General features: G+C 37.3%; 1 protein-coding gene across 8 annotated transcripts in view; it reads left to right on the forward strand.

Moving 5' to 3' along the window:
* QKI (QKI, KH domain containing RNA binding) overlaps positions 1–21,921 on the forward strand; it is a 142,175-nt gene that overhangs the window by 95,051 nt on the left and 25,203 nt on the right. For all 8 annotated transcript variants that reach the window (XR_006267214.1, XM_043457071.1, XM_043457072.1 and 5 more), the window contains exon 4: positions 7,701–7,844. Coding sequence is in view for 7 of the 8 variants with exons in the window: in XM_043457071.1 (XP_043313006.1) it covers positions 7,701–7,844 (144 nt within the window). In the remaining variant the exon portion in view is untranslated. The remainder of the gene's footprint in view (positions 1–7,700; positions 7,845–21,921) is intronic.

A 21,921-nucleotide genomic window follows, 5' to 3' on the forward strand; every position in this document is an offset into this window, starting at 1 on the left:
GTTCCTCAGTGTTCATTTCTTAAACTGATTTAAGATTGTATGTATAACTGGAGATAGTTATGTGTTAGGCTTTATCACTTGGCTTAAAATGTATTATTCATAAATGTGTTATTGAAACCTTGGTTTGCTTAAATACGTAGCACTTTCCAGAATTCCTTTCTAGGAGATTTTGGGTATGAACTTCCACATTAAGAGCGCAGTAGGGGGAGAAGTCTTGTGCTCATTTGCCTGACTACGAATGTATAATTAAAACAGTCTGTCAGCAGGGGTTGGGGCAATCATTGTGTTCTGATTCTTCATGTTATACAACTACTTTGTTGTTCAAACAGATACTTAAATTAATTTCAGAGGTCAGTGACTCATAGAGGCTTTTTTTTGGGGGAGGGGGTTTGTTTTTAATCAAGAACAAAAGTAGTTTCTCAGGTTTTGAGGAATTTTTTTACTGAATATTTTTATATCACTGTATACAGCAAGTGAAATGGGTGATGTTTTATTGAAAAGTAACGCTTAAAGCTTATTTCATGATGGTGATTTAATCAGCCGTAACTTAGGAATGATGTTGGGTGTATATGTGTGCATTGTATATTAAGACCAAATTTTCATCTTCCCTTATTGAAAACTCTAATGACTGGAAGAATTCTGTGTAAGTGGCCACAGGTTTATCATTTTTGTGTATTTGTGTCATTGAAATTTGGTAGGCATTTTTCTCTTCTAGGAGAAAAGCATATTTGTAGGTGTAAGAAATCTGTTTTACCAGGTATTCTCTGCTAGTTATTGATACTCTGTGTGACTCAATCAGGAATTCATTGATGGAGAAAGAGCTTATGACTTGGAATTAGGGGGAATAAATTTATCAAGTCATCTCTGTTAATCTGTTTCTTTATCTGCATCCAAATTCCCTACCAGCTCTAAAATTCTATGAGAACAAGCTATGCTTAAAATACATGCCCCCCCCCCAAATATTTAAAGGTAAAATGGTAAGAGTAGAAAAAATTCTTCAGTGTCAAGAAGAATTTCAGTGTCAGAACAAGAAATTCTTCATTGTTCTGTGTCTTTCACTAATTTATGACTCTTTCACTAATTTGTGGTGCTATTTTAAGGCAGTTTACTTAGTTTTAGGGCTCTCCTGTAGGTGATATGATGTTCTAGGAAGCATGGCAGGCTCCGAAGCTCTCCCTGTAGAACCTTTCTGTCTGTGGGGCTTGGGCGGGCCTTACAGCCTTAGCCTCCTCCCCGACCTGTGAGGGAGGGAGAGGACTGGGACCGCAGTCTCACGACTGCTGGGCTGACTGAGTGAGGGTACATGTTTGTATTGCTCAGTGTGGTACTTGGCAAGCAGGAGGGTAGGTAGGTATCATCATCATTTTCATTCCTGAATTTCTTTGTCATCACATGAGAGGCTCAGAGCTACTTGAACTGTATTTTTTGATAGTAGACTTGCCAAGAATACAAAGTATTATTGATAAATGTGTCTATCTGCTTCATAGGTGTGAGTGGTATTATAGAATTGTTTTATATGTTACTGAACTTTAATTTACTGTGTAAATTAAGATGCATTTCATTTCCTTGAATGCTGTCTTGTCATTTCAGACTAGCTTAAATTAAAAAACCAAGATCAGTGGTTTGAGCTTTGTTCTTATTTGTACACATTGTAATTGTTTATAAATAACTTGCCTTTGCTGTTATTTTGCTTTATTATATTAAGATATATAAATTTAGTCTTGCAGTTTAAAAAAGACTGACTTTTTTTTTTAACTGCATTCTTCTGATATGTTGTAACAAGGTATTTTGAACTGATAGAATAAAGGAAAAGTGCTGTCTTTTGTGGGATATGAAAATCAGACCTCATGAACATTATCCTAGAAAATCTGAGTGAGTTGACTAGAAGAAAAGTAAGAGAACAAGAATAAAAGCTAGGGGTGTGAGGATTTTCAAATGTAGCTCAGTACTTAAATAGGAGGTCAAATAGAAGCAGGCCCAGAAACAGCCAAATGATCAAGGGACACTGGAGACTTATTTCTATTCATAGAAGCAAAGCACTGTGAGGAAACAATTTGATTTTAGTGATGCTCACCAATAATAAAAGCTCTTTGTTCATTTCAGTAAATGTAATAGCTAAAGACAGTGCACAGGTAACTATCAGTTATAGTACTACACAAGTAGAGTAGTACTATAAAAAATAAACAATAAAAGTAAGTATTAAAGAAAACATTCTGGACATGGGTGATCAATTGCATAAAGTTTGTGGGTATCAGAACCCATATTTGTGAATAGGCCAATTTGTTGACAACCTGGAGAAAATGTAATCAGGAAATGGTGCCTGCAGTTAGTGTGGATTGAAATGCATGGGTGAATACACAGCAGCTCTCTGTCAGGACCTAAAAAGCTTCTAACTGTGTTTCAGACTTCCCAAAGAACCAGTTAGTTGTTCCTTGTTCTGAAGCATTAAAAGTTCACACTGAACTCAGAAAGGTCATTCAGGATCAGTAATAGCTGAGACGTAACTGTGGACTAGTTCGGAGAAGAGAAAGAGCTGGACATGTTGAGTTGAGTGCTTTACAGACACTGATGTACACTTGTCAGCGGGCAGTTGACTTTGGAGGTCTAGAAGTAAGGAATGTACTGGAGGTATAAACTTGGGAATAGGTGGATACAAAAAATGCCATATTATTGTATACTGTGGAAGATTTGGTGGCAAGTTATATGAAGTTCTTTGGGTGGTATAAAACAGAAATTATAATAATTTGCAATGAGCTATTTTTTCCACATTGGTCTCTCAGCTGTTTTTCCCTGAAATACTATTTAAACTATGACTGTAAAAAGAAATTAATGCTTCAACCGCCGTCCCCACGCGGCGCGCTACCCGGGCCATCTCCATCTGCCATCAGTCCTCTCTGCTTTGTTGCATCCCCCCCCCCCCCCGCCCTTCTTTTTGGTTCCAGATTACTAAAGTGAGAGATTTTGGGAGTGAATTCTTAACTGCAGGCACACTAGGGTATAGGAGTAGACACCCTGTAATTTTACTCTCTCTCTGTTTGTCTGTAGTAAAAGAGAACCTTTATGGATATGTTTTATTGACTTGCCAATCCCAGATTGCCTTTCTTATCTGTTTGAGAAACAAAGAATACAGGGAGAAATTATATTTGTATTGAATAAGGACTTGGCTCAAATTCACTGTTGACAGAATTTACTTCACTCTTGCTGAGTTAGAGTGGATTACAATTGTACAAAGGTGGCTTCTGCATAGAATGATCTTAAAGCCTCTTTAAAAATGAGTTTAATACACTCATGGATTAAAAGTATGCAATTCTGTAAAGCCTGGTATAGAAAATACCATCTATGCTTTCTAACAGCCACCACTGTTCACAGTCACTTCCTACTGTTTAAAGAGATTCTTTTGGTATTCATTCTCTATTGCTGCATTTTGTGCTCACCTTACCCCTAGTTGATTTTTGTTTTGTTTTGATCTCACTTTTTCATTGTGATGAGAAGTTTTTGGGCCTTTTACATTTGGAAACTGTTATCAGTTTTGTTTTAAAATATGTATTATGTGGATGATTTTTCTCCCTTCTGCTTCCTTTTTCTTTTTTCATGGTGAGACATCAGCCATTCGTTGTTCTGACCTCTTGTATTAGTTCCCTAATCTTTATGTTATTTTCAGCCATTTTCCACCTCTGTCTTTACTTGGAAAGAAAATTCAATTTTTATCTTCAAGCACCTCTGTCATGTATTTTGTTGTTTGTTTCTACTGTCATATTTAAGTTTCAGGAATTCCTTTTTATGTTTTGAATTCCTTTAATAGCATTTTTTACTTGTTTCCAGGATGCAGTGTCTTTTTTTAACTTTGAGGACTTTTGAGTTTTTCTTCTCCTTGTCCAGTGACTGCTTTCTTCAGGTAGTTTCTGTGGTTGGGTTGGCCATACTTTACAGAGACGTCTTCTGGTCTCTGGCCCCCCAGTGTGCGGGCTGGAGATAGAGTGAGAGCCAAGACTAGGTACCTCAGCCTGCAGTGTTTTGAAGGGTCCTGTCACCTGCCCTTCAAAACCCAGTTCCAGAATATGGAACTCTTTAGGGAAACATTTCTAGCCTGCAGCTAGAAATTAGGAAGTGCTGATTGCCAGCTATTCAAGGAATGGGGATGTGGAGATTGAGCTGTTCCTTGGTGAGAAGTTAGCCAGTTTTCCAGTCTTAGCTCCACCCTTACACCACTCCCCTGCTGCCGATTTCCTGAGCCTTTATGGAGGTTTGAGAGTGTAAGTGGATTTCTCCTTGCCTGGGTCAGCTAAGACCCTGACTACTTAGCCATCTGCTTTCTAGTATAGCTTCCCAATTGTTTCCTTTCCCATTTTCTTCTTTCTTATAAGTTAGTTCGTGCATTTAAAACTCTACAGTGTTTCAGAAGACTTTTAGGAAGGAGTGAAAGTACACAACTACATTAATTTCACGTTTTTTCTCTTAGTGTTTTAGAAACTGTAAGCAAACATTAGGATAAGTATAACTTTCTTTTATTTTTGTAGTTTTAACTGGTGCTTAAATTGTTGAATTTATTAAGAGTATCATTTACCAAGTGTATGGAGAAGGAAATGGCAACCCACTCCAGTACTCTTGCCTGGAAAATCCCATGGACGGAGGAGCCTGGGAGGCTGCAGTCCATGGGATCCCAAAGAGTTGGACACGACTGAGCAACTTCACCAGATTAAAAAAGTACAGAACTCAACTCCTGATATTTCCCCTCAAATACATTTCATCTGGTAGCCTTCTTCCTCTCAGTTAAAAGCAAAGGAAAAAAAAAAAAAGAGTATCATTTACCAAGTGTAGTTTTCATTCTTAGGCCTTTCTAAAATATTTTGGATTATAAATTTTCCTGAGTTGTCCTTGTATTAGTATCTGTATACATTAATAATATACACATACATATGCTTTTTTAGTGTCTCTGTCTACTACTTATAGCATTATGTCAGTCCTAGGTTTTGATTGATTTTTCTTCTTATATGTTTCCTTTTTCTCTTCCTTTGCCTGTTAATTTCTGATAAGATGCCAGATAGTATGAATTTTAGGGTTTCCCATGTGGCTCATTGGTAAAGAATTTGCCTGCCAATGCAGGAGCCACAGGAGATGCAGTTTCAATCTCTGGGTCAGGAAGATCCCCTGGAGAAGGAAATAGCAATCCACCCAATGTCCTTGCCTGGAGAATCCCACGGACAGAGGAGCCCGGTGGGCTACAGTCGATGAAGTCACAAGAGAATTGGACACAACTAAGTGACTAAGCACACACAGTGTGAATTTTACTTTGTTGGGTGGATATTCTATATTCCTATAAGTTATTCTTGTGCTTTGTTCTGGGACTCAGTAAAATTGGAAACAGTTTGATCCTTTTAGGTCTTGCTTTGAAGATTCACTTAGGCACTCCTGGCATGGTACTGCCCAGGCTGCTGACTGTTCTCCACTCCTGAGGCAAGCCCTCTGTGTACCTGTCCCAGTGTCTTGTGTATCATAAAGTTTTCTACCTTGAATCGTTTGATTGGTTCTTTCTCTGGCCACTGGTATCTCCTCCCAAATGTGCTGAGCAGTGTTCAGTTGAATACTTGTGCAGATCTCCACTCTCGAAGTGAAGTGAAGTGAAAGTCGCTCAGTCATGTCTGACTCTTTGCAACCCCAGGACTTTAGCCTGCCAGGCTCCTCTGTCTGTGGGATTCTCCAGGCCCAGTATACTGGAGTGGGTAGCCATTCCCTTCTTCAGGGCATCTACCCAACCCGAGAATGGAAGCCAGGTCTCCCGCATTGCAGGCCGACCCTTTACCGTCTGTGTCACTAGGGAGACTCTCCACTCACACTGTGCAGGTCTTTTTTCCAGTACTGGGTTAGGTGAGCTCTGGCTGCTGTGCCCTCCCGAGTCTCGAAGGTTAGTCTTCTCCACTCAGAGGGGCGGCCTGGCACCCTTCCCAGGGCTGCAGCCTTGAGCTTCCCAGGCCAGGAAGCCTGGGCGATCGTGGGTCTTCCTGCATTGGCTTCCCATCCTCAGCCTCACTGTTCTCTTCCTCTTTGGTTGTTTTTAGGCATGAGAGTGAATCTTGTTGATGTTATACTTCATCTTGGCCCAAAGCAGACATTCCTTATTTGTATGGATGTGGAGATACTTTTAGGTTCATTAAAACATAAACACACAGAACTTTATCACTTCTATAAAAAGTGATCACTTCTATAAAAACTTCTATAAAAAGTTTTATTTAAGTTTTTATAGAAAAAATTGATCAGATATAAATTTCAGTGAGACAATAATGTCAGTGTTTCTCAACATAAAAATAAAAATCTGGATTTTAAAATTGCTTGTTGTTGTTACAGTAGAGATATGTCTACATGCTTTATACTTGGCGTACAGATAACCGTGAGGTTCCCAGTTCCTTGACTCATCATCAAAAGGAATGTAGCATGATCTAATATTGATAAAGACAAATATTTTAAGCTCGAAGGTTGCATGGTGTCTGACAGACATCAACTCCTGCTGCTTCCCTTGAAGCTTCAGTGCCTGCTGAGCGTGCTGTGCTGTCTCTGTGTTCACTCCCTGGGGGCACATGGGGGGCCGGCCACAGGCTGCTGTGCCTTGTCTGGTTTCCCAGTTCCCCTCCCAACACTTGGGTGCGTTTTCACACTTAATGATATTTGTAGAAAATACAGAGAAGCGTAAACTTTAAGAACGCGTTTCTATCCGTATCGTCTGAGTTCCATGTGTTTCCTTGCCCTGGCATGGCCTCTGCGAACATGTGAGCTGTGGCAGAAAACTGGGGGGTTTTTTGTTTGTTTGTTTTTAATGCAAGTTTGTTTTTCTTTGATTGGAAGAATTCAGTAAATAGTATTCACAATTCAGTAAACAGAATACCTAAAGATGAAAGTTCAAAACAAAGGTATTGTTCATCGTTTATATGTGGTACCTTGCACTGAACCGTATGCATTTATTTATAGCATTTTGATATTTGTGCTTATGTTGTTTTTAATTATTAAAATTATATTTATGAAATACTTATAAATATATTTGTATATTATCTCCAAAGCTTAAAGCAAGAAGCAATTCTGAAATGATTATATTTTAGGTGAAAGGGAAGTATGGTCAGTCTTTCCTGTAGCTTGACAGTGTTTTCCACCCGGGGATCACTGGGTCATTTGAAGACACCAGGGAAATGAAATGTAGATGTTCTCTGCTAAAACTGGTGTTTATGATGGTATGGTTAGAAAGGGACTGTACAGTTCACCATTGTTAAAGGAAGGTCTCATAGAACTACAGTTAAAATGATTGTTACATTTATTCCTTGTTGTGATTATTTTTATAATGAAATGGTTCCATCATCACTACTTGAAATGCTTAAAACAAATGGCATTTTGTCTACACAATAATATCTATTGGCAAAATGCTTTTCCTATTCTTGAATTTAGCCAATGTTACTAAAAGCAGTTGCAACAAAATGGGAAAACTGCTGAATTTGAGAATGAAAATGTTGATTCAGTTCCTAAATTTGGCAGGTTACTAGCCACATGGCCTTGACAGGTGACTTCTTAAATTTACCTCAGTGACCTTTTATTTACTCATAGCAAAACAATGCAAGCATAACTTAATGATTGCAACAGGTCATTATTATGGATAGGAAGATGTGCTGTCTCTTTGAAAAAAAAAAAACCTGTAATAATGTGCTTTGTAAATTTTTTAGGAGGAGCAAAATCGAGGCAAGCCTAATTGGGAGCATCTCAATGAAGATTTACATGTACTGATTACTGTGGAAGATGCTCAAAACAGAGCAGAGATCAAACTGAAGAGAGCCGTTGAGGAAGTGAAGAAGTTACTGGTACCTGCAGTAAGTAACAATTTCCAGATCTTAGGTTTAGGCCCAAGATCTTTTTCGGTTAATTTTTTAATTAGTATAATGTTTTATGTTAGTGAAGAATAGGTTATTATTTGTTGAAGATTTTATTTAAGCACAAAATATTAAGATAATTTGTAAATCGTTTGCTATAGAATAAGAGATAGACAGACACTGCTCCCTTCCTTAAATGGGAAGGTCTGCTCCCGGTTTATCTTTTTGTGAAGGAAATGCGAGGGGAGCAGACCGCGTCAGTGGCCTCGTTTTCAAAAGTGTGGCTGCCTTTGCATCACTGTTACAGGGTGAGAATGTAGGTCCATCATCAAGGAGGGCTGGTGAAAGCTTTGTCTCTCTTTTAGATCAGTTTCTCACTGCAAACAAGTGATGAGTGTACACAAAGTCTGTACGAGTTAATACTTCTGTTGGGTGATCTGTGTTAGTAGGAGTGCATTATTTGTGTTGCCTGTGGATTCCATGGGCTTTCCAGGTGGCATAGTGGTAAAGAACTGACTTATTAATGCAGGAGACACAAGAGACCCAGATTCCATCCCTGGGTCAGGTCAGCAAGATCCCTTAGAGTAGGAAATGGCAACCCATTCCAGTGTTCTTGCCTGAAAAATTCCAGTATACCTTGTACCTATATTCCTTGTGACTTGATTCTAATTTTTCTAATTTTGATGATTTGAATGTGTTTCTATCAGTTTACATAACACCACACATAACTTACTGTTCAGAGTTCAAACCTTTTAAATTCAAATTGGGGTTTCAGAACAACCTTACAGTAAGTTCCTTCCCACCACCCAATCCACCCCCTACCCCCTTCTCCCAGCAAGCACAGGAACTCAGACAAGCCTTAGCATTTTCTAATTTCACTGCAAAAGTATTGTAATAGGGGTTTTGAGATGATCACACTTCATCTGTAGAGTTGTAGTACTTTACCTGGCAAACTTGTTTACCTTGGATAATACTGTTGTTTTTATTTCAAATGTTTCTTTGATTTCAATAATTATTTTAGTCTCTTTTGTTTCTTCAATCACAAAATAAACCTTGTGTAACTAGAGAAAAGTCATTTCTTTAGTTACATGTAGTGTAACTAGCCTGGCAAGTCTTCGTGTGTTACTATGAAGTATCTACTGAAGATGTTCTTTTTATCATAGGTACAGTTAATTAGTTTCAGTCTCATTTCCATAAATCTGAACTATACCTCCTTTAGATTCTTGAGATCTTCAGTATACTTTTATAAATACAGTGTAGCATTTTGTGGAAATCAAATCATCTTCATTGACAGATAAGGACTATTGAGCAGTGCCCTGATTTTGCTCATCTTTGGGGACTTAGGTCATCCTTGGCAGAAAAGGACTGCTGATGTAAATCTGCCTCCAGTGTATTTCTTGAAGATGTATTCTTGCCAACCCAGTTAAAATAATCTCTCTTTTCACTTTTAGCCTTAACCCACTCAATTCATTCTCAGAAATTAGTAAGAATGATTTTATTTGTTTGAGTAAATTGTATAAAGATAATCAATGACTGGACATATCACTCCTCTGGAAGCAGGGTAACCAGTGAGTTACCTTCTCTGAAACTCCTTGTTGTACACTGAAGAAGTGGCTCTTAATTGTAAACAGAGTATAGGTAGTTGTGAAAGCTTTAAAAGTCAGAGAAGGAAAATGTTTGTGAAATAATTAATTTTAGGGTTTTACTAAGTATATAGGTAGAACATTAAGCAGAGGTTTTATAGGAGGATATAATGATAGCCTTCTTATTTTAAGTACGTCCTGTAAGAAAATTAGTCACTTGAAATTGTTAGGAACTTGTGCTTCTTATTTGTGATTTGTGTTTTTATGTAGCTGCTTAGTTCTAAAAATTAGTTGGGTAAAGAAAAACTATAGTTCTTATGATTCTTACAGAGTTTTACAATGTAGACGATTAATTTTAGCTAAATAGTTAAGATAGGATATTGTTATCATTTTTGTTATTAGGCCATGTTGCAGTGTGCTACTGTATGCTTTATAAATTTTTGTTTCTTTAAGCTTCTGTGATAAAGTTACTAATTTAACCCTTTGATAAAATACTATTTTGTAATTAGACAAATGGTATTTTAATAGATTGATTGCTAATTTTATATATGTAAAACTTAGTCTTTTAGATATGCGTGTTGAACTGGCTTAAACAGTTTAAACTGAGAAAACTCCTCAGATGACATTTTAGTGCTTGTTTTTTTATTCACATAATAATTCTCACACTTTTCCTGTGAGCCTTTCAAAATGAGGCTATTAAATTTCTTGGCTGAACTTACAGTTTTGCCTAGCATTTACCTAATGTGCTTACAAATACACAGTATTTTGGGAAATTATGATCTCTTGTCTTTATATGTTCAAATCACTTTAACGTAGATTTGATCCTTACAGAGAGCTTGTGTATTAAATTAATTTACTCATTTTCTGTCATCAGATGTTTTCATTTCCTTTATTCTCACTGCACTGATACTGTAATGTGCTATAAATTTCCATTTCTCCCATTCAAGTACTAACCAGGCCCAACCCTGCTTAGCCTCTGAGATCAAACAAAATTGGGCGCGTTCAGGGTAGTAAGGCCCTAGGCTAAATTTCCATTTCTTTTTGCCTTTTTTAACAGTATATCTAAACCTACTTTTAATTAAATTTGGTCTTAATATCCTCAAGCATTTATTATGACAGCTGATTAATTATTGTTCAGAGCCTGTCAACCATTTTAAGAACTTTGGCTTTTAAGTCTAGAGTGGGTGGGCTTCCCTGGTGGCTTAAATGGTAAAGAATCTGCCTGCAGTGCTGGAAACCTGGGTTGGGAAGATGCCCTGGAGGAGGGCATGGCAACCCACTCGAGTCTCCTTGGCTGGAGAATCCCATGGACAGAGGAGCCTGGTGGGCTACAGTCCATAGAGTTGCAAAGAGTCAGACACGACTGAGCGTCTAAGCACTAGAATGGGTGAAACCATCGAGTGCTTACAGAGAAGGGAGTGACGTGATCTGATTAATATTCAGAAAGGGTTACTGGTCTGCTCTGTTTAAAACAAAATAAACCACACAAGGTAAAAGAAAGGAAGCTTTCGTAGGAGTTCACAAATTAAGGCCCGTAGGCCAAAACCAGTGTTTGAATAGCACATGAGCTTAGCATGGTTTTTACATGTTTTGATGAACAGCAGGAAAAAATCAGAAGAATAATATTTGAAGAAGAATAATACTTCATGAAATGTGAAAACTATATGAAATTCAAATTGCATTGTCTAACAAGTTTTATTGAAGCACAGCCATGCTTATGCTTCTTCATTTACATATTGTCTGGCTGCATCTGAGCTCCAGTGGTGAGTTGAGTAACTGCCACCGAGACCATATGCCCAGAAAAGCCATTTACTGTCTGGTTTATTACAGAAAAGTTTGCCAATTCGTGGACTCTTGCATTAATTCAGATGAGAGGTGATGATGGGTTGGGTCAGTGTAGCCACAGAAGTGAGTCATGGCCTCATTTCTAAACATATTTTTATAGTGAAACTGGCAGGATTTGCTAATGGATCATCTATGGGAGAAGGCAATGGCACCCCACTCCAGTCCTCTTGCCTGGAAAATCCCATGGACGGAGGAGCCTGGTAGGCTACAGTCCATGGGGTCGCTAAGAGTCAGACACGACTGAGCGACTTCACTTTCACTTTCCACTTTGATGCATTGGAGAAGGAAATGGCAACCCACTCCAGTGTTCTTGCCTGGAGAATCCCAGGGACGGGGGAGCCTGGTGGGCTGCCGTCTGTGGGGTCGCACAGAGTCGGACACGACTGAAGCGACTTAGCAGCAGCAGCAGCATCTATGGGATGTTAGAAACCAAGGCGTCAGGGATGATACCAAGATTTTTAGCCTGAACAACCGGAAGGATATAATTGCTGATACTCTGATGAAGGGTGTGTTAGGAATAAACTTTGAAGAGATTACTTGGAACTCAGTTTTGAATCTGGTAAATTTAAGATGCCAGTAGCTATTCAAGTGTAGCTCTTCTAGTATTCTATTCAGATTAACAAATATTTATTCCAGGTTGACTGTATTTTAGAGCATTAGGGGTATAGAAAGTTACTTGAAGATGTTTAATGTTTAGGACAGTGGCAATTCCCTAACTATATTTCATAAGATACTTTTCATAGGTATTCTGGATAAAAGAAAGCCTTAAATATAAGTATTGTGAATCTCTGGTAGAAACCATTTTCCAGACTTAATTGACCATCAAAATTTTTTTCTGAGAGTATATTTACCATCTAGTGTTATAGAGATATCTGTTCGAGGAATAATATGTAAACTCATGAGTCTGATTTAAATACATAAGAGCAGTCTTGTTAACTCTGAAGCATAGTCATTTTGAAGACATAAAAAAAAGGCTCTTCTTCAGGAACTTTTTCTTTTTTTACACAAAAACTCATGAATTTTAAATGTACAGTTTGACCCTTGACAACTGTATATATTTACAACCACTACTACAGTCAAGGTTTCCATTACCCCGAAAAGTTTTCTCTTAGCCTTTTGCCATCAATTCAGATTAACAAATTACCATCACAATCAAGTTAGCTTCCATCATCTCATATACTCATTGTTTTTTTGTGTATGATCCACTCTTAGCAAATTTCAGGTGTTCAGTGTATTAATTAAATGTAACCACTGTCAGTTCAGTTCAGTTCAGTCACTCAGTCGTGTCCGACTGTTTGCGACCCCATGAATCGCAGCACGCCAGACCTCCCTGTCCATCACCAACTCTCGGAGTTTACCCAAACCCGTGTCCATCGAGTTGGTGATGCCATCCAACCATCTCATCCTCTATTGTACCCTTCTCCTCCTGCCCCCAGTCCCTCCCAGCATCAGTGTCTGTTCCCAGTGAGTCAGCCCTTCCTATCAGGTGGCCAAAGTATTGGAGTTTCAGCTTCAGCATCAGTCCTTCCAGTGAACACCCAGGACTGATCTCCTTTAGGATGGACTGGTTAGATCTCCTTGCAGTCCAAGGGACTCTCAGGAGTCTTCTCCAACACCACAGTTCAAAAGCATCAATTCTTTGGTGCTCAGCTTTCTTCACAGTCCAACTCTCACATCCATACATGACCACTAGAAAAACCATAGCCTTGACTAGATGGACCTTTGTTGGCAAAGTAATGTCTCTGCTTTTTAATATGCTATCTAGGTTGGTCATAACTTTCCTTCCGAGGAGTAAGTGTCTTTTAATTTCATGGCTGCAGTCACCATCTGCAGTGATTTTGGAGCCCAATAAAATAAAGTCTGACACTGTTGTCCACTGTTTCCCCATCTATTTCCCATGAAGTGATGTGCCTTAAATCCCCAGAATTTACTCATCTCATAACTGAGAGTTTGTGCCGTTTGATGGACGTCACCTCTTCCCTAGCCCCTGACAACCACCATTCTACTCTGTGGCTGTATGAATTTGCCTCTTTTAAATCAGTTTGCTTTTTCTAGATTTCCTTTCTTTGTACTTTCATGCAGCTTGGCTTTTTTTGAGTTTCATCCATACTGTTGCATGTATCAGTGGGTTGTTCCTTTTTATTGATAATTAGCATGCCATTGAATACATAAACCACAGGTTATTTCTCCTTTCACTTGTAGTTTTAATTTTTGTTTCTGTGAATACAAATGATATGGAGCATCTTTTAATGTGCTTCTTGATAATTCATATATCTTCTTTAATGAAGTATCTTTAAATCTTTCTATCATTCTTGGCTTTTTTTTTTTTTTAGTGTTAAAGCAATTCTTTGTGTGTTGAAAATGAATCCTTTATTGGACAAATATTCCAATCTGTGACTTGTGTTTTTCTTTTGGTTTTGTGGAAAGGCTTTTCATTACAAATCCCATTTCATTCATATTAATAAGTATTGAACTTAGTTTATTTCCCTGTTCTTGTATTTTTCAAGGAACTTGTCATCTGAGTTGGTAAATTTTTTATCATGAAGTTGGTCATAATACTCTTATCTTTTAAAGGTCTACTCTGTTCATACAGGTTGTGTGAGCTATACATGCACACATGTGCACATGTCAAAACTGCCATTTCAGTGCCTTCAAGGAGAACATGCTAGTATACACACATATTATTACAGTGAATGGAGATCTTTACACACCTTTCAGTAATTCAGGGGAAAAATGGGAAAGAAGACCTGAACATTATCTACCACCTTCATATAAATGGGGCTTCCCTGATAGCTCAGTTGGTAAAGAATCCGCCTGCAGTGCAGGAGACCCCAGTTCGATTCCCGGGTCGGGAAGATCCCCTGAAGAAGGGATAGGCTACCCACTCCAGTATTCTTGGGCTTCCCTTGTGGCTCAGCTGGTAAAGAATTTGCCTGCAATGTGGAAGACCTGGATTCGATCCCTGGGTTGGGAAGATCCCCTGAAGAAGGGAGAGGCTACCCACTCCAGTATTCTGGCCTGGAGAATTCCATGGACTATACAGTCCATGGAGTCACAAAGAGTCTGACATGACTGAGCAACTTTCACTCGCTTCATCTAAATGATATTTATAAAACACATAAACTACCACAGAACACATGTGCTTTTTAAGTGTAAAAGGGATATTCACCGATACAAGATGATGGAATTTTAAAAAATGTTGTCTAACTAATTCAGAGAGAATCAAAATGCTTATATAAAATAAAATAAATAATAAATAATATAAATAAAAAAATAATTATAATAAAATAATTATATATAAATATATATTATATAAATATATATTTTATATTTTTATATAAATATAAAATAATTATAATGATATAATAGCTATATATAATAAATATATATAATATAATAAATAATATAATAAATAATAAAGAATTATTTTATAATAATAAAATTATTATAATAAAATTATTATAATAAAATAATATAAATAAATAAGTTAATAAAATAATAAAAAAATGCTTAACAGAAAGCATTTTTTGGAAACAGAATTCAGTTACCAATCAGTCCCAATAAGATAAATTTAAAAGTTCCAAATATTGGGACGCATCAGAAATAACTCATAGGTCAAAGAAGAAATCATGAGAAAAAATAGGAGATACTGTGAAGTGAATGATAATAAAAATACCACATAATATTATATTTGGGATGCAGTTAAAGCATTATTCAGAGAAAATATTTTTAGCATAAATAAAAGGTCTCAAAAAGTATAAAAGAAAGGTCATAAGTCACTAATAGTCCACCTTTAAGAAGCTGTGAAAATCAAGTTGAAAACAAATCAAGTAGAAAGAATATGAAAAAGCAGAGATCAGTGAAACAGAAAAGGAACAAATAGAGAAAATCAAGAAAACCAAAAGCTCACATGTAGCACTAAAAGATGAATAAAACTAAATAAAATTCTAGAGAGGTGATGACTTTGGAGATAGCACAGTCCGTTCTTGGAGTGCAAGTTTTAAACTGAATTGTTAATGAACTGATGGCCCTGAATTTAGTTCGTGACCAAAGGATCAATAATTGAAGTCTGTGGTATCGTTGGCCTCCTTCTCATGTTATTGGGAAAGAAGGATTAAAAGATCCAGCTGTCATGCACTGGCCCCTTGACAGAGCTGTAACGGGAGAGAGCGTCTCATGCATGGAGGGTGTTGCTGCTGCTCGCTGCCTTGCACAGCCGTGTTAATCGGAATGGGAGATCTGTCTCGGGACCCAGAGTCCAGCAATTAGCAGTCTCTTCAGAGTGTCAGAGCAGAGTTACCATTGTCATGGTTTAGCTGCAGGATAAAAGGATTGATTTTGGGTCTTCCTGTCTGCCAAACTAAATGAGTTGCCATGGGAATTTTTAAATGTGAGAGGCGTTTACGTAAAACAATTTGGCGGGTTTGAATAAACTCATAAATTACAGGCTTGAAAGGAACCAGCCCTTGCTTCCTCTTATATAGGCAGGACTGTGTAGAAGGCTGATAGCTTCTTATATTCTTCATGAGAATAAGCTGATCCATGCTGCCATGTGCATGATCCGCTTATTAAGGCTTGTATTTTCACTGAATACAGTACAGTAAACAAATTGAAGGAAAGATATTTTGTTCCAGATCTCTGGGGAAAAATGTGATAATTGTAAACAGAAGTTTGTCTTCCTAAGTTAAATATATCTTCAAGTAATGCTATTAAGTGTTTTGTTTTAATAAACATTAATATAAGATTAATTTTTTGCTCTTTACACTTGTCATATTTGTCTCACAAAGATGAAGATTTTAAAGCTTTTCGGAAAACAGATGAGGTACTCATACTCGTAAATAGAATTATTTAGGTTGCATGTAAATAACTTGCAGAGAGAGCTTTGTCTTTCCCTGTCTCTCACAGATCGGGGTTTTAGTGTAATGACTTTTTAGTGAGGAAATGCTGCCTTAAACGCCTCAGGTGATGAATATTACTCTAAGCTTGTATAACCTCATTCATCCTCAAGGTATCAGTAATAGTGATAGTTTTTGCATTTGGTGCTTTATATCTGCTCTCCAGAAGAAACATTCAGTGAAATTTAGGTATTTAAAATGTGAGACTTATTCATAAGCTCTTCTGGGTGGTCAGGGGACGTCTGTTAACATTTTCAAGCCACAAGATGATAGTTTTGTAAGGAAAGGGAAAAATTGGTTGCTGCTAAATAACCTTCATGGCCTGAAATTGTAGATGCAAGTTACACATAATGATTGTTCAATTCAGATGAGAAAGTATAAAATAAATATTTTTAAAGTATAATAAATGAATTTTATAGTTTAACCTTTACTAAAGGTATAAATTGTATTAATATATCAAAGTAGTCATCTGAATCTGACTTTGTGTTTCTGAGATTGTTGTTAAACCTTAATTAAACTAGACCCAATGATAACTAAGACTTCCTGAAAAATCTCATTTAAAGTTCGAATACAAAGACCATCATAGAAGTCCTAGAAATCCTGGAATCAGAGTGCCATGACATGATACAGGCTAAGTGTAAGGTTCTCTGATGGGAGTTGGTGTATACTTCTTGATAAACATGGTGAGAGAAAAGTTCTTTCAGGAATTGAAATGTGCTGATTTTTTTTTTTTTTTTTTTGCAGAGTGGAACTACTGAGTACATTTTAATAGAATTTTACATCAGTTTCCCTGTATGCCCCACCCACAATGTTAGCTGTGCTGTTTGTTTATTCTGCATTAGACCAGCTACAGGAACATTGTTCCAGCTAGTCTTCACAAATAATTAAAGCACTGTATCTTTGGATAGATAGCAGTCTATCAGTTCAGTTGCTCAGTTGTGTCCAGCTCTTTACGACCCCATGAACTGCAACATGCCAGGCCTCCCTGTCCATCACCAGCTCGCGGAGCTTGCTCAAACTCATGTCCATTGAGTCCGTGATGCCATCCAACCATCTCATCCTCTGTTGTCCCCTTCTCCTCCTGCCCTCAGTCTTTCCCAGCTTCAGGATATTTTCCAGTGAGTCAGTTCTTCTCATCAGGTGGCCAAAGTATTGGAGTTTGAGCTTTAGCATCAGTCCTTCCAATGAATATTCATGGCTGATTTCCTTTAGGACTGACTGGTTGTATCTCCTTGCAGTCCAAGGGACTCTGAAGAGTCCTTTCCAACACCACAGTTTTAAAAGCATCAGTTCTTCAGCACTCAGCTTTCTTTATAGTCCAACTGTCACATCCATACCTGACTACTGGAGAAACCATAGCTTTGACTAGACAGACCTTTGTTGACAAAGTAATGTCTCTGCTATTTAATATGCTGTCTAGGTTGGTCATAACTTTTCTTCCAAGGAGTAAGCCTCTTTTAATCTCATGGCTGCAGTAACCATCTGCAGTGATTTTGGAGCCCAAAAAAATGAAGTCTGTCATTGTTTTCCACTGTTTCCCCCATCTATTTGCCATGAATGAAGTGATGGGACCAGATGCCATGATCTTAGTTTTCTGCATGTTGGGTTTTAAACCAACTTTTTACTTTCCTCTTTCACTTTCATCAAGAGGCTCTTTAATAGTTCTTTGCTTTCTGCTCTAAGTGTGGTGTTGATCTGCATATCTGAAGTTATTGATATTTCTCCTGGCAATCTTGATTCCAGCTTGTGCTTTATCCAGCTCTCCAGCGTGTCTCATGATGTACTCTGCATATAAGTTAAATAAGCAAGGTGACAATATACAGCCTTGACGTACTCCTTTCCCAATTTGGAACCAATCTGTTGTTCCATATCCAGTTCTAACTGTTGCTTCTTGACATGCATACAGATTTCTCAGGAGGCAGGTCATACAGTCCATACAAACAGATTAAATTAAGAAAGTATGACAAAGTGTAGATTTTAAGACTTCAGTCACTATCATTGAGCTCTCTCTACTCCCCATCCAGCCTTAATGTTGTCTGGCAGTGGGGTCAGGCTCTTTAAACAGAGGGACTTTTCCTCAGACTTGAAGCTTTACTTTTAATGAAGCTTCTAGGTGATGATAATAAAATGTGTCTTATGTACAAGGTCTCATAAATAAACACTGAAGAACCAGCCTCCTTTTTGTTCTTAGAAGGATTTGTTGAGGGATAGCTTTTCTAAGTACAGATTCTGTGGGAGTTGACTGTTTAGATAGCTTGTAACTTTTAAAACAAGGGATTCTAGGCTTAAAGTAATAGGGCAATGTATGTTTACTGTCTAAGAAATATTTTTGCAGTTTATATAGAAAGTCCTTCCATTTTAATCTCTTATTCCATGCATCCCTCAGAATTTGCCTGTTGAATCTCCTATGTAACATTTTACACTTGTTTGAACCCATTTATTTTTAAATATTAATGTTTTTATTCCACAATTAAATATGCCACTCACTGACTGGGATAATGCACTTTAGTTTTTTATCTGTTAAATATCCCTATTAAATGTATGATATTCTACACAGATCTCTAAAACTAATATAAAGTATATTTTATTAAAGAATTTAAATTATTTAATAGAAAAATAGGTGAGTAATGTCTCAGTGTGTCTTCTTTAGTTCAATTATTTTCATACATCCCTTTAATTTGTTTGCATGCCCTTCTGATGGTTGGTAAGTAGCATCATGTTCCTTTTATATAGGTGAAGCATTTATAATCCATTCACTCTGTACTAATGTACACTGAAATTGAATTGGCAAAAATGTTAAGAAAGCCAAGCACCCTGTATTTTATTTACTTGCTCTTATTTTTTTGATCCTTATACTCAATTTTTCTTGACAACATTTCAAATGTTTTAGTGTTACAATATTTGTAAGTAAAATTGAGGTAGCTACCATTGTGAGATTTAAGAAGTATATTGGTGATGCAGATGAGCATTTTAGTATTAAGATTGTTTCAGATAAATTTACTTCGTAGCTCATTTTATGGCTTGAATTGCCTGCTGTATTTTTGGTAACTGAATTTTGAAAATTTAATTTCAAAAGTGATACTTTTTAACAAGATTTCTCCTTTATGGGAATTTCTCTGAAGCCTATATTTATATTGCAGGATTATTTAAGTGGGTGTGTTTTGTTTCTTATTCTCTTAATTTTTAATGCCTTTGTAGAAAAAATCTTTAATATGCATTAAAATCATTTAAGTATATTAAAATCAAATATAAATTGAATTGTTTTCTATAAGTTACACCATTAAACTGACATGGCATCAGTTTTTTTATTAAACATCTTTATCTAATATAGTATCTCCAAGTAAGTTAGCAGATTCGTGAATTCACTTACTTTGTGATACTGTTTTATAAATTCTGTAAGGATGACAGTATGCTCTGTTTAAATAAAATTCCTTGATTATTGAATTTAGCATCCGTGGGATTACAACATACTTGTTATAATTTTTTTATATTAAAAACTCAATGGCTGTCAAAAGCAATTCATTTCACAAACTTATGTTGAGAAACTGCTATTTACCAGGCTCAAAACCAGAAAGGTCTAGATTTAGTAATGTACATGAGAATAGGACAGAACTAATTAGTTTCCTGGTTATCTTTTTGATCACTCGATATAGTTGTTTTTAGAAATGTCATGCTCTCACTAAAAGTGAATACTTTCTAGAGTGATCTCTCCAATGTGTTCTTCTTGGGCAGTCTCATCAGCAACCGTGTCTCCGAGGACCACTGTCATGGTGATCATTTTTTATTATGCTTTTGATCTTCAACTCCGGATCACCAGTGTTTTCAGCACCTCCCTGTGGATGACATATAAGCATCTCAAACATAACATGTCCAAACCTAAAATCACATCATTCCCTGTCCTCCTCACACAGTGATTGCTCCATTGTGTTCTCTGTGTGGATGGCATTAGTTGCCTGGAAGTCAGATGTCTTTCAGCTTCACCTCTGTTTACCTCCAGACCGCCTCCTTCCCATCTACTTTATCACCAGCTTCTGTTTTCTGCCTCTTAGTAGCACATGACTCTTATCTTTCCTGCTTTCTCTCCTGGGCTAGATCTCTGGTACTCCCTCAAGTTGCAGCAGAGTTCCCTCTCCCATACTTTTGTGTGACCATGTACACTGGAAAAGCCTGTTTAGGACACTGTTTAGGAAGATGTGTGCATCTTCTGGGATGAAGTGGGGAGTAAATAAATGCAATTCATCTTCATAGTATTTATCCAAAAGAAATAATCCGCAATCAGGAGAGCAGTTTATAACAGTGTTCCTCATGAAACAGAAGGCTCATGCTGAGCCGCGGGGAACCGTTCAGTGCCGCCTGACACACACATGGCTGGTTTATCCTCTCACCATCTCTCACCTCTATTCTTAGCTCTGCATCCCCACTGGAGTTCTCTCAATTCAGACATCATTATGTGTTGCCTGGGTTAGGAACCTGTAATTGCCTCTTAATCTTTATGCTGTATTTTTCCAAATATTCTCCTTACTGAAGCTAAAGTGATGCTTCTAAAATAGAAACCTAATCATGACTATCCTTAGGTTAAAACACTTGAATGACTTCTAATTATTCCAACGAGTACGTCCAATTGCTTGAGCATGACTTGCAAACTGTTATTACCTTACCAGCTTCATTATTTATTTCATACTCTTGATTCTAAATTTTTGAACATGTTCTTTTTTTCAGAACCAACTTCATTCTTTCTCTTTAACTCTTACTCATCCTTTGAGTCTCAAATTGTGTATTAATACCCCACAGCCTTCCCTCCCCTGTTCATCACCAACCCAGACTTAGTTCAGCACTCTTGCACTGTGTTTCTGGAAAGTCCTTAGTGTCAGTTTGTTTTAATTGCTTAATTTTATGTTTCCGGCTCCTTTCCCGGCTCCTCCAACCCCACCCCCACCACCAGTTTTCTCGAGGGCAAACTATTTGTTAGGTAAAAACTATCCAGGAGATAGTGTTTCAGTAAACATTTATGTAATGAATAAAATTTTATTTTAGAATTTCAAGAACTATAAAAAATTTTGGTGGGATATTTCATAAAAATAGTAGGATATAAAATTGAATAGCAAATATAAAAGGAAAAATTCCATTCATAGTGAAACCTACATAGGGATAATAATGGTGGTGTCCTGTAGTAGTAGATTATGGGTAATTTTAAAGCGATATAGAAGCACCTAGATTTTGTCTGACTCTTTGTGACCCCATGGACTGTAGCCCACTAGGCTCCTCTGTCCATGGAATTCTCCAGTCAGGAATACTGGAGTGGATTCTTGTTCCCTTCTCCAGGGGATCTTCCTGACCCAGGGATCTAACCCAGGTCTGCTGCATTGCTGGCAGATTCTTTACTGCTGAGCCACCAGGGAAACCCAAATTTGAAAAGACAATGCCTGAGTCAACTTGTTCCTAAGTCTCAATCATTTCAGTGTTTTCTGTGTGCAGTTCTTGGGTATATCCTACTAAATAGAGTCATGATCTTGCTTCAGATATTACTGTTTTTGCCTTCCTTGGTGGAATATCATTGGTACTTTCTTCAAAATACATCAGTTCAATGTGTATGGAAAGCAATCTATGAAGCAGATGCCTTTCTTCCCTTTTTGTTTTTTGTTTGTTTGTTTGTTTTGTTTTTGTGTGCTCCATGTGGCATGCAGGATCTTAGTTCCCACACCAGGAATGGAACCTGTTCCCTCTGCAGTGGAAGCATAGAGTCCTAACCACTGG

Source organism: Cervus canadensis, chromosome 33 (genome assembly GCF_019320065.1).
Source record: "Cervus canadensis isolate Bull #8, Minnesota chromosome 33, ASM1932006v1, whole genome shotgun sequence".
Lineage (NCBI taxonomy): Eukaryota > Metazoa > Chordata > Mammalia > Artiodactyla > Cervidae > Cervus > Cervus canadensis.